The sequence below is a fragment of the Nothobranchius furzeri genome, chromosome 4 (genome assembly GCF_043380555.1).
Source record: "Nothobranchius furzeri strain GRZ-AD chromosome 4, NfurGRZ-RIMD1, whole genome shotgun sequence".
Classification (NCBI taxonomy): Eukaryota; Metazoa; Chordata; class Actinopteri; order Cyprinodontiformes; family Nothobranchiidae; genus Nothobranchius; species Nothobranchius furzeri.
In genome coordinates this window covers 10,795,098-10,813,119 of record NC_091744.1, presented here as the reverse complement: position 1 = coordinate 10,813,119, position 18,022 = coordinate 10,795,098, and the positions used below count along the sequence as shown (strand labels likewise).

The 18,022-nt window shown below is 43.0% G+C and overlaps 1 protein-coding gene across 1 annotated transcript; it reads left to right on the top strand.

Moving 5' to 3' along the window:
* The first annotated feature begins 861 nt into the window (after positions 1-861).
* Positions 862-16,490, top strand: si:ch211-194g2.4 (nephronectin). Its single transcript, XM_054743659.2, has 7 exons — positions 862-1,169; positions 1,655-1,713; positions 6,868-6,960; positions 7,092-7,214; positions 7,286-7,405; positions 10,170-10,301; positions 15,753-16,490. The coding sequence occupies exons 1-7, from the start codon at positions 1,093-1,095 to the stop codon at positions 15,995-15,997; spliced, it is 849 nt and encodes a 282-aa protein (XP_054599634.1). The 5' UTR covers positions 862-1,092; the 3' UTR covers positions 15,998-16,490.
* Positions 16,491-18,022: the final 1,532 nt, after the last annotated feature.

Sequence of the window (18,022 nt, the reverse complement as noted above, 5' to 3'; positions counted from 1 at the left end):
TGAGGTCTGCTCTTAATGTACAGTACTTCAGTCCGCTCCCATGCCATGTTTTAACATGCTTAACAAAAAAAATGTGGTATGGTATGTTATTGTATGGTCTATTCTGGATTATGAAGGCCTTTTATATATGAAGGCCTCAGCACAATCTCTTTGTAAGAAGATGTGGTTTATCATGCCCCACTGAGGTTTATTACTAACTGTAGACCATCATTGCGAATTGTATTCTCACTTGGGATGGTCTTCTTTGTCCACCTGGAGGTTGAGACATTGGTACACTTTGATTTTTAAGGCCATGCTTGGACTACTACCCACCTACATCTGTACCTTCTTATGGAGAAGTGTTGTTACTTTGTAATCCATTTACTCAGAATTGGGCAAAAGGGCTTTCATTCACTCTTCTACTTCTTCATGAAACAGGTAGCAGGAAAACTGGAAAATAACCGAGCTTATCTCCATGATGCATTTAGTACCAGATTGAGAGCATTTGAAATTGGCTCTCTGTGGTGTAACTGCCTTGTATAAATTGTATCTAACTTTAAGGGTGTAACTGAGTAAATGTGTAACTATATACTTTGCTGCCCCTCTCCTGGTTGAATATAAAAATATATATATGTATATATATATATATATATATATATATATATATATATATATATATATATATATATATATATATATATATATATATATTATATATATATATATATATATATATATATATATATATATATATACATAATATATATATATATACACATAAAAAAAATATATATATATATACATATATATATATATATATATATATATATATATATATATATATATATATATATACATAAAATTTACCTGTCTATTAGCAGGGGTGGTGTGGCTGTAGAACCTCCTTGTGTGTTCTTCTGTATTATTCCTCCTTCCCACGGTTCCATCATCTTACTGTCAGCACCCTACAATTACACAACCTGAACCCTCCTCCACTCTTCAAACAAACACAGGCACAAATAATCTAGCTTCCAACCAGAGAAGAGCTTGGTGGAAAGAAGAAGATGCTAATATGCCTAACAAGGTTTACAACAGAAGCTCAGGAAGAAGAAAATGACTGAAACAGGACATCAGGTGTTTATGGTCATGGTGCAACTTATTCTGCTCTCAGCAGCTCATCAGCAGAGAAGGTAAAGAGTTCATGAGAAGTTTTTTTTTTTTACTTAGCGCTGAATAATTTTTACCTCAGCTTATTTTATACCAGCATTTTATCAATACAATAAATTAATTATTAATTATTCAACTGTCAAGCAAATCCTTTATTAAAATGGGATTTTATGACTAGGCTTTAGATAAACATTCCTTCAGAACTAACAGATGATGTTTCCTTATCCAAGACTATGAGAATCTCCTTGAAACTTGACCATGCACGTAGATCATTTGTTAGCAAGTTAGATTTGAGCTATTGTGACTTTCTTGCACATTTGATGATCAATGCATATTTTTGTACAAATAAAAACACACAAGTCAGGCATTTTTACACTAAACTGCAGCACTCAAAAGCTTCCATTACACTTAAAGATTGACTTAGTGGAAGATAATGTCTGAGTAAAACTAAACACAGCTGCAACAACAAATACCAAAAAGTCTTTGTTCCAATTGTCTTTTTTCTCAGTCATCACAGGTTAGGGGAGGACAGACTGAATACTTTGGGTCAAATAAAGTCAGATCTCTGTGAGTATGATCTGACCACTTCTGTTTATTCGTTCATTCAAACGGTGGAAAATCAACAGTATTAGCCAGAGGAAGTCATTCTGAGTGAGTTCATTACTAGCTTTTGTGAGACATCATGGGCTCTGGCACCCAGCTGTATTGTTTTGCTTTTACATGACTTGAAATCAAGGCCTTAATGGTGCTTAGCTGGCCCATTGGCCAGTGTGTTTTATACTGTTGAAAAGCCTGATTAGACAGCCCAGAAATGTAGCAAAATCTCTTTTGACAGTCTCCTGTTGGTATTTCCTCATATTTTGGGCTTCAGGAGCTGCCAGGTGTGGGCAGTCTGTGGATGAGTGACATCTGATTGACAGCTCTTAAGCCTAGTTTGTCAGCAGGACAGAACACAACAGTCCCCTGCATCATTGTGAGTCTGAAAGTCATTAGAGACCCTGAGAAGAGCTGTTTCAGTAGAATGAGCTCTACAAAAACCTGACTGTAAGCAATCATAGATGTTATGTTCATCAAGAGCAGCTGTGAGTTGTTTAGCCACAACCTTTTCCAAGATCTTGGAGATGAACGGAAGTTTAGAGATGGGTCTGAAGCTGCTATGGAGACTCAGAATTGTCATTTGGCTCCGGGCCAATGCACCACTCAGATAAACAAACAGGGAGGTACGTCATCGGTGCATCTTGGGCGATTTTAACGAACGGAAGGACAAAAGAGTCTCGCGATCATAGGAGATGGTAGCAGGGACACTACTGAAGAGGATCACAGACAGGAGCAAGGTGGAAAAGAGGAGGTTAGTGGAGAAAATTTTTTAAAAGTGGCCGGTGACTGCGGCCAAGTCAAGCACAGGCGCCATCTTGTTACTGACTGGCATGGCTGTCAATATGGCTGGAGATGAGCGGAAGTTTAAGGATGGATCTGAAGCTGCTATGAAGATAGAGGTCAAGCCTTGGGTATTTAAGAAGCGGGTGGATTGCAGCATTCTTAAAGTAAGCAGGGACCTGACCAGAAACCAGAGAAGCATCAATTATAGAGAGCACGCTGGGACCGATGGACTGAAAAGCATTTTTTAACAAAGATGACCGTCAGATGTCGAGGGGGCATGCAGCGGTCTTCATAGAGTTAACTAGTTTGGTTAACTCATACAAAGAAACAGGAGCAAAGCTATCTGGGATGATGGGCCTGGTTGGAGTGGGCACAGGTAGCGATAAGGCTGAAAAACACATGCTAGATCTCTTTTTTTCCCCCCGGGATTGACTTGGTCCACAAAAAAAAGACACAGTCGGCAAAAGTATGAATGGAGGCAGTAGGAGAGGCAGGAGATGGTGATGCTGATCCTGATGGTGTTAAACAACATCTTGGGCTTCCCTTTGCTTTGGGACACCAGATGGGAGATGGATTTTCTTCCACAAGCACTTAATTTTTCTGGTTCAGGCTGCAAATGCTGTCATTAAACCAGGGAGTAGGGTTCACTGCAGGAACTGATCTGGTTCTGACAGGACAGGTGCTGTCCAGAATGGAGAGGCAGTGCTCGTTAAACTGAGTAGTTAAGGAATCTGGGTCGTTATCAGAAGAACAGGGTGGATTGAAAGCAGCAGAATATTTGCCAGCTGTGCTCTCATTAAGAAAACGAGAACTAACTAAGCAGCGAGCAGGAGGTGGGGGTCGGTGGTCTGACATATACACATCATCAGGACAGACAGTGTCATCTTAGATGTGTTCTTGCTGTGTCTTTGTAAATCCATGCTTTCGTTCTTTTTTAAACACAGAAACAGTTTTGTTTACCTGTTTGTAGCTACGGTTTCGCCGACAGCTGCCGGCTTCTTCAGGCTGACGCTGATGGTGGCGCGTCACTTCCTTCTCCGTTTATCTGGGACAGCACACGGATCATAACCACTGAACAACAAAAATACAAAAGATGGATCAAGGAAGCAATAGAGATAAGGAGACGTGGATGTGGGACCATGAACAGGGACGACGGAGTTTACACGCTGGACCACGCATGGGACTGCATCGTCGGAGAGGGGAGAGCGGGCAGTAGAGGGCGACAACGTCCTCTGCTGCCCGCAGATAAACGGAGAAGGAAGTGACGCGCCACCATCAGCGTCAGCCTGAAGAAGCCGGCAGCTGTCGGCGAAACCGTAGCTACAAACAGGTAAACAAAACTGTTTCTGTGTTTAAAAAAGAACGAAAGCACAGACAGTGTCATCATTTAGACCCAGGGTAAAAACAAGGTCCAGAGTGTGCCCCCTGGTGTGTGTGGGCCAGAAAAATGCAGAGTAAAGCTGAAGGAGTCCATGAGGCTGGAAAAGCTGCTGGCAAAGGGATATGAGTCACCATTGTGGAGTACTTCACAGTGGAGGATAAAAAGTCACTAAACTCCCGAAGGAAAGAACTGTTTGGACCAGGTGGACGATAAACCACAGCACAGTAGAATGGGTCCTTACACCCGCCTTTAATCAGCTGCAGTTTAGCTAAGGAAGTAAAGTGACCAGAGGTTGCAGAGCAACATGAAAGATGGTCTCTAAAATAATAACTAGGCCACCTCGACCAGAACCCCGGGACTGGCTAAGGAAAGAAAAACCACTATGTCAGAGTTCAGTCAGACCAGAAAGATGAGATGTTTGCAACTAATCTTCGGACAGAAACAGAAAATCCAGGCTTTTAGAGAGAATTAGATCATTAAGCAGGAAGGACTCATTATTAAGCGGGTATTTTTTACAGCCATGCTGAGTGCGGTGGTGAAAGCAGAAAATACAAAAACAGCTGGAGATAGTGGACATAAGTTAGCAGAGTTAGATCCAATGTGTTTGTAAAATCCTCCTATGGAGGGAACAGGAGGAGAAACCACTGAGGATAAACAGACCTTAAAAACTTGGATGGAGAAACCACGCCATATTGTGGCCTGGTGGGAAAATGGAAGTGGCACTCAGGTTGCCAAACAAGGAAGAAGAAGCTAAAAGATCACGCTGATGTTTACAAGATAAACCACGCTTTAAGAGAATGCTTATTCTTACCTTGATTCCTGATCTTTCTTCTTCTGCCACCTGGAGAATACAGATGCTTCTGTTTTCTCTTCCCTTATCTTTTCCCAAGGCTGATGTCCTGTCTGTCCGTCAACAGAGCGCTTCTCTGCATTCCTCCTGAAAACTAAATTTTTATTAAATGATGGATTTGGACTACTGGTCATTCAATACGATTGACAAGATTTTTTCAACAATGAAAACAGAGCGGGGGTCTCCAGCTTGTCTGGATGGAAATCACCTGGTGAAGTATATTTTGGATTCCTGGAAGGAGTGGAATATTATATGGCTTTCCCAGCTATCCGTGGAGGACATTGAAGATACATGGATTTTTGGCCTGAAATTTACTAGATTTCTTCTGATTGGAGAGGGAGGATATCTGGTATTTTGGAAAATTTGGATGTTGGGGGCAATTTGAAAGTCTCAGCCATATGGGGACTGCTCAGACTGGGATGCTGCTGGAGGTGACTCAAAAGCTAGAAGTCCTGGGTGCGATCTCGGTCTTAGCATGCAAAATGGATGTTATCTTGGAGAAAGCCACTGCACGGTATGGGCAGGGGTGGACGGGGACCAAAACTCGGCCCTGGTATTTTTACGCTTCGTCGGCCCTCTGTCGCCCCTCCCCATTGGGAGAGTGGTGGGGGTAGGGGGTGTTGCTGCCCACGGACTCGTCTCTAGGCCGAATGTGAGATCTAATATGGACTGGGACTGTTAAAATACAAGCAGGGCAAGACCACTGCGACCGGGAGCCCTGGCCTTCCAGATCAGCTCATTCTCCACGGGCGGAGATCAGCGGGACATTAGTTACATGCTAACGCGGTAAAACAACTCCTACGTCATCACTCTACCGCATTTATCTTGCTAAAAACACCTGGAAAAACTCTGTTAGCTTCGGGTTACAATGTAGCTAACGTTCCGCAGATCACCAACTGAGGAGTAGTGTCGGCCAAAGCTGGGCAAGCAGCCCACTTGGCTAAGCGGCCCACCGGGACAATGCCAGAATGCCAGATAGACCAGTCCACCCCTGGGTATGGGCAGGTTTAATACCCAATAATTGGATTAACTGCAAGAGTGAAGACCAGTTACAAGCTGAAAAGCAGAGAAGAAATGATCTCTGCCTGCCCCAAAATAATTCTTCTTATCTGAATCTGGCGCCCTGGTAGCCTTGAGTTGCGAGAAGAAAAAACCTCCACGAAGGAATGCAGACAGATGCTGTGGAAACCCACCCTACCCCCGCCGATGGATTGGTTTTGTAGCCTGGCGAGGCACCAAATGAAGCCCGTTTGGGGAAACTCTGGAAAGCCTTTTTTCTCCCTCACCCGTATTTTCCTCATGTTACCCATTTTCACTCCTGCATATGGGAGCGCGAGGTACGCGCATGACCACAGTTCAGCCTGATTCTGTTATGTTGTGTCTTGTCTTGTTTTTGTTATGTCAGGTCTTGAACAGGTTGTTCTGAAACAGTAATTTCATTGTGGGACGCTGGTACAATGACAAAGATTCTTGGTTCCTTGAGTCCTCGATTACCCCTTTTCCTCAGAAGTTTTCCCAGGGTTGGTTAAACATCGCTGGGTGAAAAATGACTAATCAGGCATTTCAAATATACACCAGTTGGTGTAATTAAAAACTTAATAATTTCAATAACTTTAATACTCCTTTTGAGAATCCTTATTTATATATACAAGTAGCTCATGTAATAAATGAAGCGAAACAAAACAACTACTCCATGGTGGCTCCAGTATAGGTTTTATTTACTGCCCCAAGCTTGTAAACAAAATGGAAGGGATTCAAAAGACGTTTTATGTTTATTTAACATTTGTAGATTTTGGGTGATTCAGTTTCATACAGCTTGATCAAATTATTTTTTTCTGTTTCCTGAGTGCACAGATTCTGATTCCGAAATTTTTAAAAAGTGGCACTGTTGAATAAGATTTTACAGTTTCATTTTTGAAAATTGATGGAGAAGTTTGTAAAATTGTTGATGACATACCCATGGGGTGGCTGTGCTGGCCAATACACGTGATCATAAAAAATAGGTTTGTGCCTATTTGATGTAAACAAATATGTTATTTTAATGTTTTATAGCTGTGTACATAATTAACACTTCTTTGTATGTTAAAACTTTATCCATTATGTTCCTCAGCAGTGTGCAGGAAGTCCTGTGTGAATGGAAAATGCATGAGACCAGACAAGTGTTCATGCGTCACAGGGTATAAAGGATCGCATTGTAATGAAGGTGGAGTGTAATTTCTGAAACCACTGCCAGACTTGTGTTTTCAGTTTCTCAACCATTACCTGTGCCCTCACGTATCATTTACGGCAAAGATTTCAATCAACTGCTTAAATGATGTTCTGTCTTAACTCCAGATGTGAATGAGTGTGGCTTTTCGGAGAGACCATGTTCCCAACGCTGCATGAACACACCTGGTAGCTATCGCTGTTACTGTGCACCCAGATACACGCTCAGTGTGGACAGACACACCTGCATCAGTGAGTGAATTTTTCTTTCAAATCGCTTTTTAAAATCTTCCTAACACCCAGCTTCTGCTTTTGTGTTGCAGGAGAGACCACGTGTTTCTCTCTGCGCTGCCAGTTTGGTTGCCAGTTGGAACGAGCTGGAGTGGTTCGTTGCCTGTGTCCCCCTGGTCTCCACCTGGCTGCTGATAATCGCACTTGTGAAGGTGCTTCTTTATAAAATCACATTTCACCGAAACATTCTAGCTCACATTGGAATGGAACTGCTATGACTCAGTAGCAGAAAAGGGGTAGTTCAACCTCCATTCTGAATTGCCCTTGAGCAAGATATCAAACATGGTTACTGAAGCCCTTTTTACAAGACACACCATGCCAGTAAATTGGCGTAATATTACCGCAACGGTATCTGAAGCTTGGTTTATGCTTGACGCATTCACTTTCCGCTTGGTGATGTGGCTCGCGGATGGAACACGCTTCACAACACGCAGCGTTTATGGTTCATGCGGCTTGTCTCTGCGGTGAGCCAATATTCTCCCAAACTGTAGGGGGCAGCATGGAGCTCTACAGCATGCATCCAACACTACACCATAGTAGAAGTAGAAATTACTGTTTACAACATGGCATTCCAGCATTTGTTGTTGGTTGTTAAAATGATGCAATTTCGCCGCGCGGAGCTGTGCGGACCTCGCGGACGCGTCAAGCATAAACCAACCTTTATAAATGCGCCATGTCAGCATAGCGTTGTGCGAATTTTGCTGCATTTGTTTCGCCTCGCTTGTTAGTAAAGTTGCAGTAACTGTCTGTCTCATGAAGTCTGCACCTTGGCGCAACAGAGGGAGGTGTCATGATCACGTGGGGAGTTACTGCTGAGCAGCTGGCAACTATATTTAAAACAAAAAATGATGGGATTTATGGCTCTTTCATGGGAGCAGTTCATTAGTCGGTCATTTACCCGGGTTGGTTAGCGTTCCTCCCAAGATATGTATGTAAACACTTGTTTCTATGGTTCCTCCTACGTCCGCCACAGCGGTGGGTGTGGTTTGAGCAGGTGAGTTTGACCAACTTCCGGGGAGGTTTGTTAAGATGAACAGCTCTCTACAGGGACTCAGCTCTCATCATTCATTTTGAAAACCCGTTCAAAAGGTTTGATTAATTCATGAATGTCACATCACTAGCGGGTCGCCTCGTGATCGGAGGACAGCGGGAGTGATTTCAGCTTCTACCAGGGGTATTCTGCTGTTGTGTCCTTGGGCAAGACACCCAACTTGCCTGTGTTGGTGGTGGCCAGAGGGGTGGTTGTAGCTAGATAGTAGCTTACCATCTCCGGCAGTGTGTAAATGTGACTGTGTGTGAATAATAAAAGTGCTTTAAGTGCCTAGAAAAGCACTAGATAAATCCAATCCATTATTATTATTATTATTATTGTAGTATTATATTTTACTGCAGCAGATACATGTATGTCAGCTCTATCTATATAAATCAATAGTGATTATGTGTGAATGAGGAAGTGAAAGAGAGAGGAAAGGGGATCCAGCACCTTCTGGCATGCTAGCTAGCTGTTTCCTGTAGCTGGGGTGTTGTCAGCCAGCACCCCCTGAGGCACTAAAGCTGATGTTGCAAATCTACAGAACAAGCTAGGTTTTGAATACAAACATGGTCACAGACCACTCACCTCACCCTCGGGTATCTTACCTGAATGCTTCTGCTGGATCCGGAAACCAGACTATCCCTCTGCTGTCAGAGAAAACGAGAGAGAGCTAAACACCTGTCGCTAATTTCTACATCCAAACGTCTTTTCTTGTCCGTGACTTAAAATGGTGTTTTTCTTTTTGGGACTCTGGTAGTTTCTCGTAAAGTTGAAGTGGTAGCAGCCGGCTGTTTCTCCTCTGATATTGCTGAGCTGTGAACCTGCCAGTTGTGTTCTGTTGCTAAACATACAAGTGCATAATGAATGGAGGACCCAGGGAAGTATGGTGGTTCAGCGAGACCAACAACCAGATGGTCATCAATGGTTGCTTTCGGTCTGAAAGGTATTATTGGAGGTTTATAGACAAATGCTAGAGAACAACTTTGTTAAAATTTTTATTTTTTTTTATCTCCAACAATTTATCTATAGCTATATTATGTTAGAATTCTGCTAAGAGGCTATAGCAGCTTTAAATCCACAAAGGCATGACAATAATTAAAGCAGCATGGAAGATAAGGTTTAAATCTTAAGTGTGAGTCATTAATTTCTTACTACTAAACACATTTCTTTAGAAATACACAGAAAACATAAGTACATTATGCAATCGTCGTATTAACCACAGTTCACAAGGTTGTCAATGATGTCAGGGATGATAGGGAAGTTAGACATAGAAGCTTCAAAATGTTCTTGTTGCATCTTGTTCTGTTGTTTATTTAGAAAACAGCTCAAGAGGACAGTGTGCTGCTATAAGATCAGCTGCCTGCAGCAACGTTACAAGTGGCAGTCTGCCCAACCAATTATAAAAGGCCTCTAATTAACTGAAGAAAACATGCTCTGGACTCTTATTGGTGTTCCCTTTGTGACCCAGGATAACTCAGCAGACAACTCCTGTCCTGTAATGAAGCACGCCGCCCTCACGGCAGTTGGAGAGACATTCTCACACTTGTGGGGGTAATTTTTGTGGAAGCTGTTTAAAGTTTGAGTCAGAAAGAAGTCACAACCATTTCTTTCACTGGTGTAAAAACTACTAGAAACAAGCAGGTAGACATAAAATGTACTAAATAAGAAGGCATCACCCGAAATACATTTGGTGTGTGTGTGTGTGTGTGTGTGTGTGTGTGTGTGTGTGTGTGTGTGTGTGTGTGTGTGTGTGTGTGTGTGTGTGTGTGTGTGTGTGTGTGTGTGTGTGTGTGTGCACGTGACAGTTAAAATTAAAGAATATAGGATTGGATATTATTGATAAAAAACAGACGTTTATGCTTGACACGTGTGTTTTGTTGCAGATGTTGATGAGTGTCGGGACACTGATGTGTGTGTATCACGGAGGAAGTGCAGGAACACTTTCGGGAGCTTTGTTTGTGTTTGCAGAGACGGCTTTGTGATGGGGACCCTGCAGGGCTCTGTGGAATGTCGAGGTAAAAAAAATTAAAGGTTTAGCATTCCTTGAAAGGAATGAATATCACTCACCATCCTCAATGCCAGGGATTTTTAAACTTGAAATGATGGTTGTAGATGTTTCAGTCAAAATTCAGAAACAACGTTACGTAAACTATCAAGCATAATCACGACGAGACCTATTGTGGGGTATTTTTTAAACTCTATGTTCAATACAAAACATGTTTATGAATTTCTTTGCACTTAATCTCTCTCACATGAGGTGATTTCAGCAGTTTTATTCTTGAGATTTTCAGTACCTTCCAGAATGAGCCATTTCAGGGCTCTGTCACTTAAAGAAAACAAGTGGGAGCTGGCCACACCCACCCATTCCCCTCTCAGGCTGCTATAAGCTGAGAAGCTATGATATCTGGGAGTAGAGCCAATGCTTCTCTAGCCAGGAAAGTTGAGTTCTATGCTAATTTCCTTCATTGTGACATCACAAACAGTGAGTTTTTAAATGGCTTATTTTAGGCACTTAAGCCTTTAAACCAAACACTAACAGAAAACAGATGGATGTTGTTTGTTTTAATTTAGAGTGTTTATAGAAGCAGTAAAGATCCACATGGCAGCAGAAAATTACGCAAAATGTGAGTTTTGCATAACATATCCCCTTTAAATTAGTATAGGCACTAGCACTAGGATAACTCCATGAAGATTAATTTTTACTGCAGTCCCACGAATTTGATTGAGTTTTATGAGGTATTGAAATATATAGATATAGATAGATATTGATATATATATACATATATATATACACACACACATATATATATATATATATATATATATATATATATATATATATATATATATATATAAGTTGAGTTTTAAATTCCATTTTTGGTTCTTTTTAAAACACATAGAAGGTTTCTCTTTACCTTGCTGACAGTTTCGTTTGCGTCTGCAAACATCCTCAGAGCTGACGCTGATGGTGGCGTCACGTCCTACTCCGTTTAGTAGGAAGTAGGAGCAGTGGATCTACTCCGAGCCCCTCCCGGATGACCGAGCTTCTCACCCTATCTCTAAGGGAGAGCCCAGCCACTCTTCGGAGAAAACTCATTTCGGCTGCTTGTATCCGCAATCTCGTTTTTTCGGTCACTACCCAAAGCTCATGACTATAGGTGAGGGTAGGAACGTAGATCGACCGGTAAATCGAGAGCTTCGCCTTCTGACTCAGCTCCCTCTTCACCACGAACAACGCCCGCGCCACTGCAGATGCAGCACCAATCCGCCTATTGATCTCAGGCTCCAGATTTCCCACACTCATGAACAAGACCCCGAGATACTTAAACTCCTCCACTTGGGGCAGGACCTCATCCCTGACCCGGAGAAGGCATTCTACCCTTTTCCGAATCAAGACCATGGTATCTGATTTAGAGGAGCTGATTCTCATCCCAGCTGCTTCCCACTTGGCTGTGAACCGCTCCAGCGAAAGCTGAAGATCACGTTCTGATGAAGCCAACAGGACCACATCATCTGCAAAAGCAGAGGTACGATCCTCAGGCCACCAAAACGGATGCCCTCCACACCTTGGCTGTGCCTAGAAATCCTGTCCATAAAGGTTATGAACAGAATTGGTGACAAAGGGCAGCCTTGGCAGAGTCCAACTCTCACTGGGAACGAACCCAACTTACTGCTGGCAATGCGGACCAAGCTCTGACAACCGTCATACAGGGGCCTAACAGCCCGTATCAGAGGGCCTGGTACCCCATACTCCCGGAGTACCCCCTACAGGACCCCCCGAGGGACGCGGTCAAACGCCTTCTCCAAATCCACAAAACACATGTAGAATGTTTGGGCAAATTCCCACGCACCCTCCAAGATCCCCCTAAGGGTATAGAGCTGGTCCAGTGTTCCACGGCCAGGACGAATACCACATTGCTCCTCCTGAATCTGAGGTTAAAAAATCCGACGGACCCTCCTCTCCAGAACCCCTGAATAGATCTTACCAGGAAGGCTCAGGAGTATGATCCCCCTGTCGTTGGAACACACCCTGCGGTCCCCCTTTATAATTAAGGGAACTACCACCCCGGTCTGCCAGTCCAGTGGGACTGCCCCCGATGTCCACGCAATATTGCAGAGCCGTGTCAGCCAACACAGCCCCACAACATCCAGAGCCTTAAGGAACTCCAGGCAGATCTCATCCACCCCTGGAGCCTTGCCACAGAGGAGCTTTTTAACCACCTCAGTGACCTGAGCACCAGAGATTTAAGAGGCCAACTCAAAGTCCCCAGACTCTGCTTCCTCACTGGAAGACGTGTCGGTGGGATTGAGTAGGTCTTCGAAGTATTCTGCCCACCGATCCACAACATCCTGAGTAGAGGTCAGCAGCACACCGTCCCCACTATAGATAGTGTTGGTAGCGCACTGCATCCAACACCCCATTCATTCCACTTGTTGAGCAGATGTGGTTCAATTTCTTGCATTTGTTGTGGTGCTCATGAACAAAATGTAGATATGTGAGAAGTTTTCCTTCAGTCTTTTGATAAAACACTTGCAGCTGGCAAAATGCAGAGCATGCAGCTCTAGCTCCTCACTTGAATGAAACCAGAAATGTTGAGACAACCACCAAGCCACAGGATTTTTTTTTTCACAACACATTCAGATCTTTTCCCCGTCTGCACTGCAAATGACTGAAAGGATCGCAGCACATCCCCACATGTTCTTCTCATCTGTGCTAATTGGCAGAGAAAAGGGACTTGTGAGGATGTGCTTGGCAAGACAGAATCTATAGACCATGTTTATTTGATGAGCAGTGGTGGCTCGCTCACGAGCTATTTTTGTTTTCTTCTGCGTGATGAGCACTGGGGGACTAGATCTTAAACAGGTTCCAAGTTGTAAAACCTTTGGCTTTCTCCAAACAGCCTGAGTTTATCTTCCTGCAGCATACTTTGTTTCAGGAAAAACAGATTAATACACAGTCCTTCCCAATGCTGTTGGGACAGCAAGGACAGTTGCTTTATTTTAATTGTAGACTGAAAATATTTTGGGTTTGGCAACAAAAGTTTAACATGAGACAAAAGATCAATATGTCAGCTTTTAGTTTCTGAGGATTTATTTTTCTTTTTAAATCAAACTTTAGAAATGGTGGTTGCTGATCCAACCACTTTTTGGAGAATGGTGGAAAACGGTTTGATGCAGCTCAGTCATGGAATGGCAATGGATACTGAGAACTGTGTAATATAACCAGATTCTGCCCATCCAGTTTAAGCTCAGTTCACACAGTGGGGTAATCATGCTGATTGTTTACCAGTCATACATCTTTCAACAATCTTAAAGATGCACATGATTACCACTAATAATAATCTCATCAGACAATCCTACCCTTTGTGGTGTGTTAAGAGTGCTCCCTTCTGCTCAGAAGGACGTTGGGACCGCTCCAATCTTAAATCTCGGCTTCCAACATGTTCATCATTATTATTATAATCCATTCATTTTCTTCCACTTATCTGGAGTCGGGTTGTAGGGGCAGCAGTGTAAGCCTCACCAGGGAGGCGTCCATGAGGCATTCAACTGGCTCGTCTCAATGTGGAGGAGCAGCAGATCTACTCCAACCTCCTCCCAGATGGCCAAGCTTCTGACCCTATCTCTAAGGGAGAGCCAAGACACCCTGCGGAGAAAACTCATTTCGGCCACTTGTAACTGTGATCTTGTTCTTCCAGTCTCTAATCAAAGTTTGTGACCATATATGAGGCTAGGCATGTAGATCAATCGGTAAATGGAGAGCTTCCCCTTCCGGCTCAGCTGTCTCTTCACCACGACAGGCCGGTACAACGCCCGCTTCACTGCCGATGCAGCAACAATGCACCTGTTGACCTCTAGAACAAAACACCACTCGGATTCAGATCCGGTAGGAGGGGGGTTCCTTCTAACTACACCTCTCCAAGTCTCACTGTCATTGCTCACATGAGCATGGAAGTCCCCCGGGAGAATGATAGTCACAGTATGCCCACCCCTGCTCAGCGCCACTCATTGGAGCATCTCCAGAGTGGTCGAGTGTCTAACCCCCCTCAAGGAAAGCCATGCATCATGGTGAGTCCAACTATATCTAACCAGAACGTCTCAACCTCACACACCTCATCAGCATCCTCACTTTATTTATAAAGCACTTTCCAGCACTCTCAGAGATGCCCCAATGTGCAGAACATTAAAACAAGAAAAAAACAGGAGTTGGATGTTGGACTGTTTTGGTCTGATTTTGGGGACAAATATGCTGCCAGTTGAGTTTGATGTCTAGTCTATAAGAAGGCAAGGAGACAGATCATCCTCCACCATAAATGTTTATTTTGAAGTCATATTTTATTTTGTGAGATTTCCGATCTGACTGGGAGATGTCTGAGTGAAAGCCATTTGTGTGTAGTGTGTACAGTAGTATTTATAGAGCTGTGCACACCACAACTGATATATCCGATTTTTTTATCACCACCCGAGAGCTCTCTCATGCTTTGAAAATTGGTCGACAATTGGAAAACTCTGCCATGTGAACCAAGCTATAGGAAGTTAGTGGTGGATGGTTGTTCCACAGCAACATTTTAATGGAGACAACCAACCATTAACACCTTGAACCAATTTTCATGAAAATGTGCAAATTCTACCCAGAAACGTTTCTGGTGGGTTTGGTTCTACACTAGAACGTTTCTGTGCAAATTCTACCCAGAAACGTTCTAGTGTAGAACCAAACCCACCAGTTTCTTATGTCATGAAAATGGTGCGGACCATCTGCTCCACCGTACAGCTCCTAATCGGGTTCCACTGCAAGGTGTCGCATTTATTTGTTTAAAATTTCACAGAATAAAACTGATTTATTTTTTTCTTTTCCAACTCTTTGACTCATCTAAAGGTTTGGCCTTCCATTACATGCAATGCTATGTTCTAAGTCAATAAACAAATCTAAGGGTAAATAGAATAGAATAGAATAGAATAGAAGAATAGACTTCATTTGTCCTACAAAGAGGAAATTCACTTGTTACAGCAGGACATACATGTAGAGAAAAGAAAGAAGAAAACATAATAAGATTAAGGCAATAAGCTATGATTGTAACCTTCAACCACTAAAAACAACAAACAAAAAGGAAACTTGGGTTTCCAGAACTTTGCAGCATAAGGGACACAGACATACTAATGTACATCCAGTATTGTAAAAGCATTGAACACATACTGAATGTTGCATTGATGTTGTGTAACAGGATAATGCTACCAGTTAAACTGTGAAGTTACACTCTCTTACTGCAGAGGGGGGCGAATGACTTATGGCAGCTCTGTTTTACATCTGGGGTGTCTCAGTCTGCCTATAGATCTGGAAATGAAAAAGCTGAGTGATGATTTTGATTTTCAATGTACAGCAGAAAACTGATTCCTATCCCATTAGCTTTGGAACAGACTGAACATTCCACCAAAATATACTAATCTTCACATTTTCTCCTTTCAAGACAAAGACGAGTGTCTAATTGGAAGTCATCAGTGCAGCCGCCATTCTCAGTGCATCAACACGGAAGGCTCCTACACCTGCCGATGTCTGGATGAATACTTTGGAAATGGGCGTACGTGTCAGCCCAGGAGAGCCCCTCAGTCCAAGGCCGCGATGTACTTCAACTATAAACTCTCCAAAAGGACCAAGTCCCGATGCCCTTCAAACACTACGGCTCAGAAAAAGGAACTGAAAACCTTCAATTAAAGAGATGTCCAAAAGACAATCAACAGTGCAATTGCATTGTAATTAACTTTATCTTCAACTGGCCTTGTCCTCGCCATTTTCTTTGTTGGAGGTTGTTGTTTTTCCTTCTTGAACCCTCCCGCAGGTAGGGCTCTTGGTACCAGTTGACAACCACAATGTTCTTTTTTATTTTCTTGGATGTTAAGCTCAAACAAACCGCTGGATGTTTTGCAAACTGTAGCGTCACCAACGTCACAGAAAATACTCTATTTGCAGTAAGTTAGGAAATATTCAACTTAAAGTTTGTTTGGGGGTTGAAAAAAGTCTGTTTTATGCATCTCACACCTGAGAATTAGTTAATAGAAGACTGACCTCTGGTGGATGGATCAGGCAAGATGCAGCTGATTATAATCACAGTATTTTTAATAATTTCCAATAAAAAATAATAGAACAGCTGAAAAATGTGCTATCCTCAACGGGCATTTGAAACAAACATTAAAGAACAGAATGATGATTTCGTGCCTCTGTCTTCTCCTTCTGTTGTGCCACAGGGAAGGTTTTTCAGACCCACTAAGTCACATTTGGGTCAGACTACCACACAGCAAGAGAGCATAGACAGGTCAGGCAAACCAAATACCAAAAATCCCTTCTGTCAGCAGCTGTCTGGAAGCCTCTTCCTGCATTCAGCGCGCGCTGGAGTGGAAATTGAAGCTTGTTTTTGATGTTTTTCTTTGGGTCAATTTTAAGCTTCCTTCCCAACGATTATGCCCGCGACCCCAGGAGAGGGGGAATTGCAACGCTTGAGGGTAATAACTGTAATGACAGGAGATGATGGTAGAGGGCACTATGTGTTGTGTCAGGACTTCAGTTGTTGTCCTTTGATGCGCTGAGGGAGTCGGGTTTGTAGTGAGAACAAGCAGCTGCTGCCTGCTGAAGGGCCCTGCCACTGACCCTATTCATCCCAGCAGCAGGTGTCACATCAAGCCCCCACCTCTCTGGCGCGCGCACACACACACACACACACACACACACACACACACACACACACACACACACACACACACGTGGAAAATCACAGAGCCTCATGCACATCCACACACACATAAATGAGTGTGTGAGTGAAGAAGGAGGAGGGGGCTGGAACTACTTACAGGGAACAAAGAGCGAAATCAGGGAAAAATGCAGCCTCTTAGAATAAATCTCTCCACAATGCTGAGAAAAATCCCCAACCTCACCCACAGAAACACAAGAAAAACCTGGTTTCTTCTCTTTTCAAAGCGGTCAAAAGTGTCTTACAAAAGCAGAAATAGAAAACATTTTAGATAAAAGAATCCAGGCCCCCTTTCTGGAAATAAAAAGAGGACCTCACACTAAGTTGTGTGTAATTCCAACCAGAAACGGGTTTATTTAGCAAAAAATAATAAGATTTAACGCCAAAGCACTTGGGCTGCAAATAAAGGATGACAAGGGGTGTGTGTGTGTGTGTGCTGGAATGGGCGTGAAAGGGGGAATTTTTTCCCTTTCCGACCTGCTTATTTTCCTGCGTCTCTGTTTATACGACACATGAGCAGCTACTTGAGCGGTGCAGAATGACCTCCGCACAAGCTAGGAAAACAGAAAACATGTCAGAAGAATGTGGACTTACAGTGACAGTGACTGAATCAAAGGGCTGCTGCCTCGGCTCTACCATCGAGAAAGCCAAATTGACATTTATCCAGAGAGAGAGAGAGAGCAAAGACGCTGACAAGTGCACAGAGCTGGTGACAATACGTTAGAAAGGATGCGAGGAACAACCGTGCCACCCACGTTGCAAAAAAAAAAAAACTCGAAGCTTTCAAACACCACCACTGAACTGTAAAACAACTAAAACCCTTGTCCCTCCCATACTGTCCTTTTCACTTTGACGTGAAAAAGCCACTGTTTCCTCCTTGGGTTCCATCACTGAGGCGTTTCTAACCTAATGCTGAACAGTCTCACTCTGGGCTAAAAAAAAAACACCATTTGAACCCTCGGCGTAAAATTATAAAACACGTTAGCGAAGAATTG